The 15,276-nt window shown below is 47.9% G+C and overlaps 1 protein-coding gene across 1 annotated transcript in view; it reads right to left on the bottom strand.

Moving 5' to 3' along the window:
* The window catches only part of TSHZ1 (teashirt zinc finger homeobox 1), a 71,167-nt gene extending 56,439 nt beyond the window's left edge, over nucleotides 1-14,728 (bottom strand). Inside the window, exon 1 of the mRNA XM_031441737.2 lies at nucleotides 14,551-14,728. Within this exon, the coding sequence (XP_031297597.2) occupies nucleotides 14,551-14,590 (40 nt within the window). The 5' untranslated portion in view covers nucleotides 14,591-14,728. The remainder of the gene's footprint in view (nucleotides 1-14,550) is intronic.
* Nucleotides 14,729-15,276: the final 548 nt, after the last annotated feature.

Raw genomic sequence — 15,276 nt, 5'->3', positions numbered from 1 at the left:
GTGTGGGGAGCAGGGAAAGACCCATTCCTTGGAGACAGTGTCTCCCGAACTACACGAGGAAAATTAAATGTAGGAAGAGCTGCACCTGAACACTGCGCTTTCCCCATCAGGACTGATTTGGTCTGAACAGCCAGGCCTTTGCACCCTGCAACCAAACGTTTACGTTTGCATGTGTAACTTCACCTTGAAAATATGTTGCTAGAAACAGAAACAGACTCACAGACATAGAAAACAGACTGGAAAACGTATGGTTACCAGGAGGTAAACGGAGTGGGAGGGGATACATTGGGAGTTCGAAATTTGCACCTCTTTGGGAATGAGGGAAATGTTAGCTGTCTTGATTGTGGTGGTGGTTTCATGGGTGTAGACATCTATCAAACTCCATCAAATTGTATATCTGAAATATGTGTAGTTTACTATCCAGGAATTATCCCACAATAAAGTTGTTTAAAAAAAAGAAAAAGAAAATATGTTGCTAGTTTTGCGCCCACCCCCACTATTGAGTTCCACGTTTTACATCTGACCGCCTTACAGGGATTTTCCTAGAGGTTGCATGTATTTCTAAACCAACTGTTCAGCACAGACTATCATTGGAGCCTCCCGTTTCATCAAATTGGGGTTGGACGTTCACGCCAAGCGCAGACCGGCGTCTTCACCGAGGGACTCTCGATTGGCTGAGTTCTGAACAGCATGTGCCCCCCAGAATCAACCAGGAGAGCCTGTTATCAGAGGACTTGCGGCTCTGAGGGGTCCCTAGTCCTCCTAAGGGACAGCAGGAAGGGAAGTCAGCGGCAGGACGCCGCCTTCAGCGGGGGGCTCCGGGCCGCGCCCCGCCGGCGCTGCCCTCCTGGGAACGGCTGCCCCCGCTGCCCATCCCGCCGGCACGCGGGCGGGAGACGGCCGGAGGCGTCCCCGAGACCACGCGGTCCCCGTGCCTGGTGTCCAGAAGACCTGCTGAGGCTGGGAGGCCCCTTCTGCTGCTGGAAGGGGCACGCGGGGCAGGCGTACAGAGGCCAGACCCACTTCCCAGTGGGAAAGTGCCCTTTCCACGTTCGCAGAAGGAACCCGTAGACGCCCCGTCTCCGACGTCCCTGTGAGCTCCGACGCCACGCCTTGCTTGCACACAGTAGGTGCTCAGAAGCACTCGCTGAATTCAGTTCCAAAGACCCCACGTTTCCTTAAAAAAGCGAGTAAGCCATTAAGCTTTAAAAAGCCACAGGCGCGTCTCCAGCCTCCTTTTCGGTGGTTTAAGGTGAACGGGGCCCAGGAAGCACTTGCCAGGGTCCTGGGCACGCAGCATCCCTGGCGCTGGCCACCACACACTGCACACCCTAGGACCCCACCCAGTCCGACTCCTGGGTCTTCCATGAGGTGACATAGTTCCACGTGCCTTGACACAAAAAGTGGCCGAAGGGTCCAGGAGCTGTTGATTTCAGCTTTCGCTGACTTCCAATTTCATAAGTAAAAATAAACTCACGTTTTCCCAAACACACATGCGCCGTGCACAATCAGCTTAAAAAAAAAAAAGGTGGGGGACAGCTGTTGCTTCATGGCAACCACGTCCCTCAACTCAGGGTGCTGAGAGGGGTTCGACAGATCGCAGGGCTGTGGGGTGGTAACGCTTGGGGGGCTTCTAATCATTTACCCCCTTTATTTACTGGAAGGAAACTGAGGCTCAGGGAAGGGAAGAAAAAAATTAGTGAAAGAACAAAGACCCAGGCCTCTGCCCCGCACCCAGGGTTTCCCCTGATCGACAGCATGGAGCTCAAGAATCAATTCACAGTCAACCTTCTGACTTGAAACACGTACAATTAACAGGCAGCCTCCAGATCAAGTCAAAAATGTTGAAAGTTGCCCCTAACACTCATGGTTTCTTCCCTGGCTATAAATAAGAGCATGAGGGGGGAAAAATCATACATTAAAACACAGGCTGATGTTTAAACTTCTCTCTTCCTCCAGCTGAAATATAATTTTTCTTTAGTCCATAAAAAATTCAGATAGTGTGCAGAATGTTTATATATGACCAAGGTCCCTCTTTAAAAGGTTTATACTTTTACTTTATGACCTGTCCTTGATTTGACACTTCCGCTCATCAGAAAGGGATTTATAAAATAATCCTGAAAGTGAGGAACACACATGTGTCAGGGACTAGCTGGGTTTCACGACACGAAATTTAAGAAGAGAAAGAAATCCTGTTAAGCTCTCTTTAGTCACCAATAGACATCAGAGGTAATAATTAAAGCAGACAGACGTCATAAAACATAAATTTATGTCTCTTTTAATAACGCACAGGCACCGTAGTGTGTAAAACATCTATTAGGTTGAAAGAACATGAAAACGCTCCAATAAGAAAAATCTATGTTTTGTTTTGGGGGTATTTTCCTTTCCTTTAAAAAAAAAAAAGTGAGGATCTTTTTTTTTTTTTAACAAGTTTAAAGTGAAGTCTTTCAAAACCTTTGCCATCTGTGGGTACATGAACTATGAATGACCCCGAATGATTTGCACTCTGCTCAGAATCCCTTAGAAAGCACAGGAAAAAGTATCATTAACAATGACTGATGACTGTCAGTCAGGGTTGACCTCACCCAGACTTTGGTCTCTGCCTCAGTAGTAAGCTGGCCTTTATTAGTACCAATACTCCATAAAAGGGGTGTGTTTAGTCACAGGACAGCGGCCTTCTAATGCCCAGTGCTTCTCGCTGGAAGATTGATTAGCACTCATTTTTACTGCCTTCCCAGCACATACAAGGCAGAGCTGCAGAGACGAGGCCAGCAAGGCCCAGGCTGGAGCTGGGAGATGGGGAGAGGGTGCCTGCAAAGAGGGTTGGTTGGGGGTGGGGGGTGGGGGGGTCTTTTTTTTTTTTTTTTTTTTTTAAGGAATCTGCCTTTCAAAAAACAACCCAACCACAAAACCATATGTGTGTTCGATTCCAGGGCCTGGCGAAAAAAGGCTGGGAAAACAAATGTGTCTGTTAGAAACGGGACTGGAGGAGCCACTTAAGTGTTAACTGGTCTTGAAAACAGAAGGCAATCCTGGCCTGTTACTCTCTCCCTCTCTCTCTAAAAAATCAGCAGTTCCGAGCAAATCAATGAGGAGCCTGCCTGCAGAATTAGGCCTCATAACCAGCCTGACATCAAAACACAAAGATGTAATTATTACCCATTAAAACTGAACATGTGTGAAACTAAAAAAAAAAAAAAAAAGGAGAAAAAATCTTCCCTATACGAGTACATAAAAATCCATCCACTGCTTTTGTATTAAACTACTAAATTATTTTGAAGAAGCCATTGCTATAGAAACAGACACCCGAATTTATACGTATATAAAATCTCCACGTATCCCTGGACCACCTCGACTCTCACGGAGATGACTGCGGGGCCTGGGTTCCCAGGAGGGAAAACGGGGGCTCCAGTGTGTTATTGTCATCGTCATCACCCTCGCCACCGTCACGAGACACTGGGTCCTGCCGCTCTAGCAGGAGCTGCTGCCACCTAATACTTTGAGCAGGTGTTGTACAGAGCGCATGGAGAAGATGAGCTCCTCCTCCATCCAGATACGTCTATAAACAAATTTAGCTCGCAGGGTGATTAATTTGCAGAAACCCTTTGGGAATAAGCCAGGCTCTCAGTAGTCTAATGCCTTCAGCCAGCTACTCCCAGAAATTTAGCCAAACACCACAACAAGCTCTTACTTTTGAGAAAAGTGCCTGAGAACCTGGGAATTCAGTTACCATGCACACAGCACCTACTGGATTTGAATTTGTTTCCACAAAAAAATAGAGGGCTGGGGGCAGGGTGGGGCGGTGTCTGAGAACTCGGCTTAAACGTGGCCTCCCTAAGGCCGGCACCGAGCATCTCCCGTTCAGTAACTGGGACTCAGGCAGGGGGAGGAGGGCCCCAGCCGGCCCTCCCGCCGTCCCCGCAGACCTGGGCGCGGGTGGGTGTCAAGGGCATTGAGCTTGAACTGCTGGAGGGTCGGGACCATCCCTCCACCGCCCGGGACACCGGCTCCCGGGGACTCAGCCTGGAAAGGGGAGGAGCCGAAGAGAGACCGGAGACAAGGCTCTTTTGTGATCATCGAAGCTCCAAGTTGGTTTTCTCTGAGAGCTTTTGAGACACTCATTTTCCCAGTTCATGAACGTGCTGGGGGGGAAACATGCTCCAAAATCACCTCTCTGAGTCTCCCAACTCGCCTAGGTATGAGATTCCTTCTGCTGCCTTTTTCTAAAATAAATTCCGAGTACCCATTTTAAATTGACAAATAGCGCGAATTCAGTACCTGCTGAATCAAGTGAGGAAACTTTCCTCCTGCACGAAATAAAACACGGCAAGGCAGCACCGGCCCCCGTGCCCACGGCCACGCAACCGGCAGCGGCGAGGCAGACCTTCGTGTGCTGCCGCCTTTCACAAGCCCCCCGGCCTATTTTCATTAATATTATTAGTGTTTCACGTGCAATTCACCGAGCACTAACCGTGTGAGCTACCTCCTGGCTGATGCAGGATATTTATTAGAATGTTTACTTCCAATTACTTTCCGAAGTTACAGCAGTTCCCTTCAATTTTAAATTGTTAAAATTAAAATATATAGCTAGATAGATAGGTTCTCAAAGTTTGGGGGCAGTTCAAAGAGATTTCTGCACAGCGTAGTAATGCTAAGGCATGGTTTATGGTCACATTATTTGTCTGTATTTGGCTTTTCTGGGTGCCAGCCCCTTCCCAGGTAACAATAAAGCTTAGCAGGAAAAAACAGACATGTTTTACTGTTATTTTCATGTAGCTAAGAACCGAAGCAGGGCAGGCGCTTACAGAGTATTACACAGTTTACTGCATTAATAATCGGATGGCCCACTGCTGTGACACATTCTGTACTTGAAATAAATATTAGTCACGATACTTGCGTTTTAAATCCATATATTTTGAAGCTGTGCTGTAGCCATGACAGGAGCGCCAGGGAGGACTTGCCAATAAGGCGTATTAACCATTTTGAAAAGAGCCTTCACTACGGTTCAGCGTTCACTGGTATGTCGTGCCACTTCTTGCTATGAATCTTGCAGCCTGGCTTTTAAAAATAGTAAAATGTAATAAATACAGGTTTCTGAAAAGTTCACATCCCCAAGTCAGAATGTACACTGACCTTCACTGCTGATTTAATTTATTTCATCATATGATCCTGCTGAAGATGCACTTTACTTTTAACTAAGAGCTGAGGGTATTTTTCACCACCAAATTTCCTAAACCTCGATGCACTCCAAGCTCCTCACTCCCTCTCTCTTCCCTGCCTTCAAGCAAGCTCCAGAGTGGAATTTATCAGCATGTAAGTACTTGACCTATATTTACCATATGCTAATTTCCTCCAGAAAGGAGCTCCAAACACACCTTTTAAAATTGCAGCTAGCAAGTTGAGGCAGAAATGCCCATATTTCAAATTGGGAAATGCACAGCAGGTCCAGTATGTAGTCGGTTAACACTGGCCCTTCTGGGAGCAGAAACGCAGGCCTGGGAAGCAGCCTGTGCTGGTAGCTTGTGGGGGGGGGGGTTCTCCTTGGCTATGTTCCTGCAGAACGCACCGCAGTCCCGAGAATGAGGAAATCCTGAATTACATTTTGCCGAGAAGATAGAAATGGTCAGATCTAAAATCATGTCATTGATTCCTGACTATTTTTTCCCCTTAAAAACAAAAGACAGATCCCTGTTCGTGTGGGCACAGAATTTCAGAAAGACACAATGGACAGGGAAAGAAAAAAAAATGTCTATCCTCTAAGAAAACTGCTTACTCCTGCAGCAGCGTGTGGATCAACAACAGAAGCGAAGCTAGAAACGAGAGGCCGGGAAACATGGAAAGGTTAAGCAAGCAGTGGGGCCAAGAGGCCTTCCCAGGAAATACGACGGGAAAAGAACAGCAAAGTTGTGATTCGACCTGAATGCCCGCGTCTGACTGGACTGGGAAACAATGGGATCTATAAACAATTTAACGCTAATTAAAATAGAAATCCAATCCAGACAGTCCCCAACCAGAAAAATCCAAGCAGGTGACTGAAAAGGAGGAAGGACCAAACCAGAACTGAGCTCAGAACCCTCTCTAGACGTGTTCCTCTCCCCCCCACTGCCTGACAATAACCGTTAAAAATGGTAACTGGAGGCCCGTTTATTCCAATTCTCAGTAAGCAGCTCTGTTGGGTTTTTCCAAGTACATAAATTTAACAATATATTTCTCCAGTGAAGTTCAAATGTACAAAAGAGTTGGTTCACTGCTTATCTATATGCATTTCCCTATTTCCTAGGGCTCCGAAGAAAAGAGGCACACAGAGAAAAAAAAATCTGATTTTTTTTTTTTTAAGTCGGTGCCAACTATCACTTTATCCATACGTGGAGCCGTGTTTTAAATGCAGAAGGACCCTGCCTGCGAGGGTAGATTTTCAGGCTTCCGTGAAGCTTCTCTGGTAGGAAATGTTAACAAATATTAAAATGCAGCCAAACTCTTCTTTGTGCAGTGAAATGTGCTTTGCTGTGAAGTGTGTATGAGGCCCCTTCCTCCTGACAGCACGTTTCAGTGTGGGTTGCGTAAACGGTTGGACAGCATGACATCGAGACAGACCCTGGGATTTGCCACTTCCCACTACGACCATGCACAGGTGACAGGTATTTCCACACCTGCAGGTATGTGGGCAAGTGTGCTGTGCACACCCGTGCACCCACGGCGGATGAGCACCCACAACACAAGGCACACGTCCACACATGTGTCACCAGGGTCACGTGTGCAGGGCATGGTCACCCCATCGCTTATTCCATTATTAGAAATATTTCCAACTAAGGAGGACTGACTCAAATGTCATTGCTCTAAAAGGGCTTTTACATTCCTAAAGAATACTGGGTGTTCTTGTTTTTTTTTCTCCCCCAAAAAAGAAGTCTGCAAGGACTTCAGGAATTCTTTTAAATCCAAGGCTGTACCAAAAGCAAAGGCTACAATTATTCTATAGCAAGGAGGGCCCTGCGCTACTTACGATTTAACCTTTAGTTCACCTAACTGATGTCATAACAATGGCGCTCAGTTTGTCTCAAGGACAAATGATGGTGCTAGGCTGTATACAATTCAAGGAGTGTTATCGCACCAGCAAACTGTTGTCCCAAAAATTATATTCATTGCTTTTCAAAATGTTATCAACTTAATAAATAAATACCTTCCCCGGGTGAAAAATAACAGTGGTGCTTTATTTTTGTCTGTGAGGGCATCCTCTATCAACCCTATTGATAAAAACTAAAAAAAAAAAAAAAAAAAAAAAAAATTACCTGTTTCTACTCTGCCCAGCTACACCTTTCCATGAAATATATCAAACATTCTCACTGATATTTACATTTCACAACCCTGATCTCTTAGGTCAAATTCTTTCCTCTAGTATCCTTTTCTGTCAGCAGCCTACGGTCACCCCTAAATCACCCCTGAGTACTGGGGTGTCATTTGGAAAATTATCTCAACTCTCCTAGTACAGCACCAGAAATCCAGTCAACAAATACCCTCAACCCTTCTTGGCAAGTAAATTTTGTCTTCAGTTATCTTAATTCTTAATATTCTATAACATTATCTATTTTTATTGTGTTTGTGATCCCTGCCTCCGAAAAAAAAAAAAAAAAGCAAAATATATACACGTGCACGATTCAAGCCAAGGAAAGAGTCCCCAGCAGCAGGCTTTCCTCCTGAGCAGGTAACCCTCGGTGAGGTTCCACCTCATTCTCAAGAAAGTTCCAATAAAACGCCTTCCGCTCTTTGTCCATTGTGAACTTGAGCCCTGTCCTGGGGTAATTTACCATCTCCTTTTTATAGGCTTTTCCGAGAGGAACCAGAAAACAATAAGGGGCCGGCATGGGTGCGGGCTGCCCGGGATGGGGCTGGGGACACAGCCCCCGCCGTGCACAGGTGCGGCTCCTGCCCTTGGCTAAGTGGGGCTTGTCTTGTTAACGACCTACAATGATGAACGTGTTTTCAACCATAGCCTCGTAGAAGATTGTTCTAGACCTGGCCTCTCAGGGAACATATATCCACCCTTAGCTGGGCATAGGCACATTTAATCAGCAGCTAATAACTGTACAGGAGGAGCCGCTCCCCTTCATAAATCAATGTGCAAAATTGCTAATACACTACTTATCGATTAGCACACCAACACTCATTTTGAGGCTATAGCTAAGAACTAACAAAGTGACAAGGGTAAAGTGTTATTTCTTTCACACGCAGACAGCTGGGCTGGAAAAATGACTCCAGCAGGCAGTAATTCTTAATTGACACCTGTCAAGATTATGGTCGCAGTCACAGCTGCTGCAGGAGAATTTGTCCCTCGCCCTGTTCATCTGTCAGTTTTAATACCCTTCCTATGCACATATTTTTTTTCCTTTGCTCTAATCTACCTAAATTGTCCTGGCTTTTGTTTGCAACCCGGGTTTTGGTAGCAGTTAATCCCTTCCTAATGTCTGCCCTGTCTATGATTCAACCATCCTGCACATCTTACGTATAAAGTCAAGGTACTGGCATTTGAGGACACAAATGAAAGGTAAGGGGAGGGGTGGGGGAAGGTAGAAAAGCCCAAAACAAAAAGAATGCAACCGGCTAGCACATCTCTTTAAATTTTCAGCGTATTTTTAAATTTTTATATTCTTCTGGGTCTTTCTTTTTACAACCATTGACCCAATATACATTCACTTTGTGAGATGTAAATGTCATTATTCTGTCATCACTCTCTGACTGCTAGCTACCACTTGAGAATACTCAACCTCCTTATGTGCCTTCTTTCCACAATCAGTGTAAAAACATGCACGTCCTGACACACCCATACAGGTAGAAACCCATATGCATGATATTTTGCACAAAACACCCAAGTCTTGCATTATTAAAGTTGCCGTCTAGCAGGAGAGAACAGAGCCCAACAAAAACACAATTGCACCAGGATTTCAGTCTAAAAAAATTTTTTTTTGAAAGATGATCCAGAATACAATTTACAACTTCATTTTAATGCCCCCAAGTACAAATAATCCTTATTGTCCTCTTCCTGCCCAGTAAGGCTGTAACAAATGTTTCATTTGGTCTATAAAATAAAAAGCAGGAGAAAGGGGAGAAATTGGGGGTGGGGGGAGAGGAAAGAGAGAGACACGAGTTTTTAAGCCATCCATTCAAAATCCCATGCAGTTTATTAAGTTTTTGTTTTCCTATGAGGAAGGGGTGGTCGAACGTGCTCTGTAAAAATGTGAATTCACACAATCGATGATTACCCATTACTTGAGATGTTCTGTTTGTGACGCCGTTCATCGGCTCCTAAGAACCAAGGAGCCTCATGTCAGGGCCCCAGGCCCCTGCCCCTCGCTCAGAGAGGCAGTGAGGTCCACCCCCTGCCTCCTCTCCGCATCCAGGGTTCCTGGCAAACCCTGCCCCAGGACTCCCAACCTCCAGGCGGAAGGCCACCTGGCGGGGCAGGTGCCACCAACGGCGAACCTTCTGCTGCCGGTATTTGCTGTAGGTACCCAGGCAGCACAGAACCAGGTAACCCCTCCCCTCGGCCTCCTCCACGGGGAGGCCAGTACTCAGCCGCAGTGCAACATGAATGGGGGTCCAGCCCAATGAGCCACGCCTTTCCAGAAGCACCCCAAGCCAACACCACCCAACCTCATGGGTCTCCCAGTTTGCCCGCCCAGGCCCCTGTCCCCACCCACCGCGGATGCGGGGACCTCCCGAGTGGGCATTGCCCAGAACCCCCTCTCAGCAACTCTCCATCACCAACAGGTCTTGAAACACATTAGCAAAAAATAGCTTACAGGATCTGCACCCACCACACGCATCCATCAGACCACAGAGTGGTTTCTGAAGTCTTACTTCTGAACTAGAACAACACAAAGCCCACGGATAGCCAAAGGACTTGTAAGCCTCAGGAGAAAACACTCGTCCACTGAAGCAGTGTCTGCTACTGAGCTGCATGAATCCTCCAGAAACTTTCTGAAAATGATTACGCCCGCCAATCCATTACCATAAAATCTCCAACTTGCCACCCCAATCCAATTTCACTTGTATTTGAACTTGAACAGATCCTCATGAATTCCTTTACACTTGTAAACATCACCAGCACCTCAACAGGAAATACACGATACCATCATTTTTTTAAGAGTGATTTTGAAGTATACTACACAACTAGATGTTCTTAAATACATTATCATAATATTAACATAATCAGCAATGAAAGAAAATTACCCATTGTTTGCTAACAGTTATGCTAAAGAGATGCAGTGAGTAGAAAATAAGACATGCCTACGATTTAAAAAAAAGATACTTCAAGCTTCATTCAAAACTGTCTCTTACTATTTTCATCACCCCGTGTGAATAAATAATAATTAACAAAATTAAACTTAAATATTCAGAAACCATAAGCAGGTGGTGCCTAAGTGTCCTAGTGAATGAATGAATGGGACTGACCAAGCCCCCTCCCTCTGGGCCCTCCCGACCACACACACACACACACACACACACACACACACACACAGACACACACACACACACACACACACAAAAACACACACACACTCCCAGCAGAATAGGGCAGCCTTAAGTAGCTGACAAAATACTAACAAAGGAACACATGTAAATACATGCTATTGCCCCTCCCAGTGGGATTCAACCTGTGTGTACAGGGTGAGAGGGCAGTGATGAGTGCTGGAACACCAAGTAAATTGTTTACCCAGACGCTCCATGTTTTCTTGGAATATTCTTTGTTAATCTCATTTATAAAGGATGTTCACCTCTGAAATCTACTCAGCTCATCAAATCCACGTTATTTGCTATCTTGAAAAGATGATGCGGTTGGAAGTTCATCACTTAGCATGTCACAGGAGAAGGTACCATTTGCGGATTTAGCATCCTCCCTCTGTGAAGCGAAGCCACCACCGTGGGTTCAATCTAAAAATCCCTTTCTACAGCTTGACACAATTTGAGGTATCAGTGGCCGAAGCTTTTTCTTTTTGGTGTGTAAGGGTGAAATTTCAGGCCCTCAGGGCGAGCGTGGAACGGTCACTATCTTGATGGGGACACAGCTCACAGGTGCGACTCTAACCCAGAGGGAGTCCTGCCTCCTCCAGTCGACATACACGCAGATCACACCAGAATTATCGGGGCGGATGAGGGGGCGCCCGACCAGCCACATCCTTTGGTGCGGCTCTTCTCCACACACCTGAAAACACTGATGCGTACGAACTTTCATTGCAGGCCTGTTCATCGACATCCCGGCCCTGCCTTCCACTGAGAACAGCAGGCCTCACTCACAGGAAGTACAACCATTAGGATCCCCAGAAGCGGGGGGAAAAAAAGAGAGAGAGAAATAAAAAACAGCTGAGTGGTGGGTTTTCGGTCTTGGCTTTATTGCACAGTTCAAAGCCAGGATTACGGAGGTCATTAAGCGGCATTGTCTCTGTGACATGATTAGTCAGGTTGCAAAGTCCATTTGTCACCTGCACCAGCAAATTGAGTTAATACTGCACTCGGGCCACGGGGACTGTATAATATCAGCGTGATTGCATCAGGCGGGCTGCAAACTTGACAGCTCACTGCATTTGTCCGCATTAATCGTTACGCCTGTCACAAATCCATCAGGTTTACAGATAATTAGGGGCCTGTTAATGAAGCTGGCTAAACAACCTTACCTTTTTTGATAATTAAGAAGCCGCTTCATTACGAAGGGGCCATTTCCTCCGAGCAGTATTTCTTTATTTTTGTATAGAAAGAGGACTCATTTAGATAATTTTCCCTTCCTCTCTCATCACTACGAAGTATTGCTCTCCTGCATCTGTCATCCACCAACTTCCTGGCTACCAAACAATCAATTATTTGACACTAAGATATTCTAAAGAAAAACTCATCAGTTACGGATGGAACGGGGAGGCCAATGAATGTGCAGCTTAAAAAAAAAGCAGCAGCAGCAGCAGCTACTCAGGATGTTGTAATAAAACCACTTTGGAAAATAGCTGGACTCCCATATGTAGAGAACCGCCCTCTCTCTTTTCCTGAAAATGAACATATAATATTCACTACAAATGTATCCTGGCTACTTTCCGAGGGAACTGAACTGGCTTCGGACGGAGACTGTAAACATGGAAGACTCCTATTAAATGCTTAAGATGAAGGAAATCAAGATTTTCTCACCTAGCGCATTACAAATGTATGGAGTGCTTATGCCAACGTAAATATTAGCGAAAATAAGCAAGTGTGAACCCATGTGGGTTAATGGAAGTAATTCCAGATGGAAGCAAACAGTCTTATTTTGTGAGGACTCAACCTGAAATGCTCTTTTAGGAGTGCAGGGGGCTGAGAGCTAAACAATGGCTCATTTAATGAGCACGAGAGGCCTGCAGGTTTAGAATCAGAGCGGAGATAATAAACCCTGTAATTAAACATACACAGGACCTCTGAGGATGGAATCTATTTTTGAAATCTCACTTCAAAACGCAGGAGACTTGGAACATGTCTCAATTTCCTCTCAACTGAAATATATTTTGGCTCCCTTTTTTAGGGTTTTCTCCCCTCTCAAGTTCCTGTACAGCAGATGACTCAGTCATCAAGTCCTCATAGCAATCACTTCGCAGCATTTTGATTAAGTATGCCAAATGTCGTGTAGAGGAAAGAATGGAAACACTGAGCCTGCCAACTTTTGATTGACCATTAAAGCCAATGATATATGTGCCTGTCAAAAGACAGACAATTAAATCAATATTGGAAAAAAGTCGCCTTGACGGCTTGTTTTTATGTAAGAGCTGCCAGGACGGATTACCATGCACCATCATGCCCTTGTCAACTTTCAAACCTTTTATTAAAAAAAAAAAAATGTGGTATTTAAAGTTGCAGTACCTCATTCCCTCGGCGTTGTGTTTGTCCTCGGAAATATTCCCTGCCACTTTAACTGCAAAAGTTCTTAAGTGAGCAGGAGTAATCTAAATATGACTTTGCAATGTACATTCTATCATAAAAATCCCCATGGCAGTAAAAATGCTAAGAGACCTCTCACTTCCAGCACCAGCAAATGGTAAATATCTTTAAGGACTGAGATCTACTCTTGGGGGGGCTACCAGTGAGGGAGAGACTCCCTGTGGTGTCTTACTGCACCTACTCAAAGTTATTCAAAAGCAAATATTCTTTCTGTCCACTCTGCTGTGAACACTGAGCATCAAAGCTGCCTCTGCTTTGGTGGGCATTTCTGTCTGGGATCTTAATGGAAATCATCAGCTTATTTTATTTGACCCTTCATATCCCTGAAATGGGGGGGAGCAAAGAGCTCTGCTTGAAATGCCTCCCTAGAAAAAGCATCTATGGAGACCTGAACACGTGCACCTTACTGAGAACACCACCAAAAATTATTTAGACCCAATTCTATACTGCAACTGTTAGAGAGTCACACTTGTTCAAACATACAACACCCTTGCATTATTTTGTCCCCTAAAAGCTTGGGGAGAGTTGGCTTACTCCCTTACTTAGTGCTAACTCACTGGCAAATCGGTTGTGCTCCAAGCTCCACAAACAGTGTCCAAAACTGAGACAGGATGTGAGCAGGGAGTGGGAGAAACTATTGAGCTCTTCTCAAATCTGTAGTGAAAACCTCACTGCAACCGACCCACCAGGGTCTTAGCAGTGGATTAGGAGGTGAGCTGAGTTGAGGATGCTGCAGCTGTAAAACTTCTGAGACGAAATTAAAATGGAGCAGGAAAAAGGGGGAGCGAGAGAGAAAAGTCGCCCTGATAGTGGCTGAGCTGTCAGGAGCATGTGTGTTTCCATGGTGAGTGATTTATTGATGTTTATCAGGAATGAATAGATCAAAGGCTGCCGGATGACAGGCGATCAATCACACATCAAATCAAGGATGGCAATCCTCTAATAAAACAGAAAACAAGGAAAACCAGCTCCTGCCAGTTCCTCCTCCAGAGAAAAATAACTTTTCTGTTCAATCAGATTCTGCACTATCACTGCCTTGTGCTGGCCTGATCAAAAGACATCTTTAGAGGTAATAAAAAAAGAAAAAAAAAAAAAGAGGGTGGGGGCAGAAGCCTCTCGCACAGGACATTAAAGGCTGCTATTTTCCAGAGAAATCCTCCGACCACATTCCTGGCGTCCCAGGCTGGTGACCTTATTGCAAGTGTCAGGTTCAGCCTCCCGCCTCCGGAGGACTTTCCCAGCGCGCTCAGGCCGCGGAGGAGCGGCGTCTTCCCGGCGCACGCCCCCTCCCGAGGTGGCGAGGGGCTCCGGCTGACCCGCCGCCCCCGGCCTCCGCCGGCCTCCCAGGCCCGTCGGGGCTCCGCGCGGCACGGAGAAGCGCCGCCAAGTTTCTCCGCGCAGCGCGCCGGCCCAGGTCGGAGGACGCAGACGGCAGCCCCGGGGCGAGAGCGGCCGGGCGCGGGCCGGGCCTCCCTCCCCGGCCCGGAGAGGGAGCGCCGCCCGCGCCCCCGCCCCGCCCGGCGGCCGCCGAGCCCCCCTCCCCCCCCGACCCCGCGCCGCTCCTCCCGGCCCCGCTCCCCGCGGCGCGGGCCGCGCGCCCGTTACCTGCCGAGCGCCGGGGGGCCTGCTGCTTCCTCCTCGGCATGCTGCTCGGGCCGCGCAGCCGTCGCCTCAGCCGCCGCCGGAGTTCGCGGGGCGCGGGGACGCGGGGCCCCGGGCGCGGGCGCAACTCCGCGGCGCGCCCAACTCTGGCCTCGTCCCCGCGGGCTCCGGGCTCCGGGCGCGCCGCGGTCCGCGGGGCGCCGCTCGCATGGACGGCCGCGCCCGGGGCCGCTCAGGAGGCGGCGGCCGCGGCCGCGCGGGCCGCGTCCCGGCCGCCGGGCTGCGGGCGGAGCGCGCGGGGCCTGGGCGCCGAGCCCGGAGTCATCCCCGGCGCGGGCCGCGGGCGCAGCGGCGGGCGCTCGGAGGGCCGGCCCGCGGCCCGCGCTCCATGCTGCCGCCTCCCCGCCGCCGCTGCCGCCGCCGCCGCCGCCGCCGCCGCCGCCGCGGTGCTGCTGGCGGGCGCTCCTCCGGGCGCCGCTGCGGGCGCTCCCCTGCGCCTTCCTCCGCGAGCCGAGAGTCTCCGAGCGCAACTTTCTGTCCCCCTCGCTCCTCGCTGTTCGGGGGTCGCGGCGAGTGTTTTTAGTGCGCGGGTCGCAGCTTTCTCATTGTGCGCCAGCGAGGCCGATCCAGGCTGTCCTTTTCCTCCCCGCACTTAGTCTAAGAGGAAGAAAGCAAACAAGACAGAGGAGTGAAGCCCCCGTACATACATGCGCTGGGGGGGAGATGTCA

This window comes from Camelus dromedarius, chromosome 28, assembly GCF_036321535.1.
Source record: "Camelus dromedarius isolate mCamDro1 chromosome 28, mCamDro1.pat, whole genome shotgun sequence".
NCBI lineage: Eukaryota > Metazoa > Chordata > Mammalia > Artiodactyla > Camelidae > Camelus > Camelus dromedarius.
The sequence above is the reverse complement of the archived record's forward strand: the minus strand, read 5'-3'. Positions and strand labels throughout refer to the sequence as shown.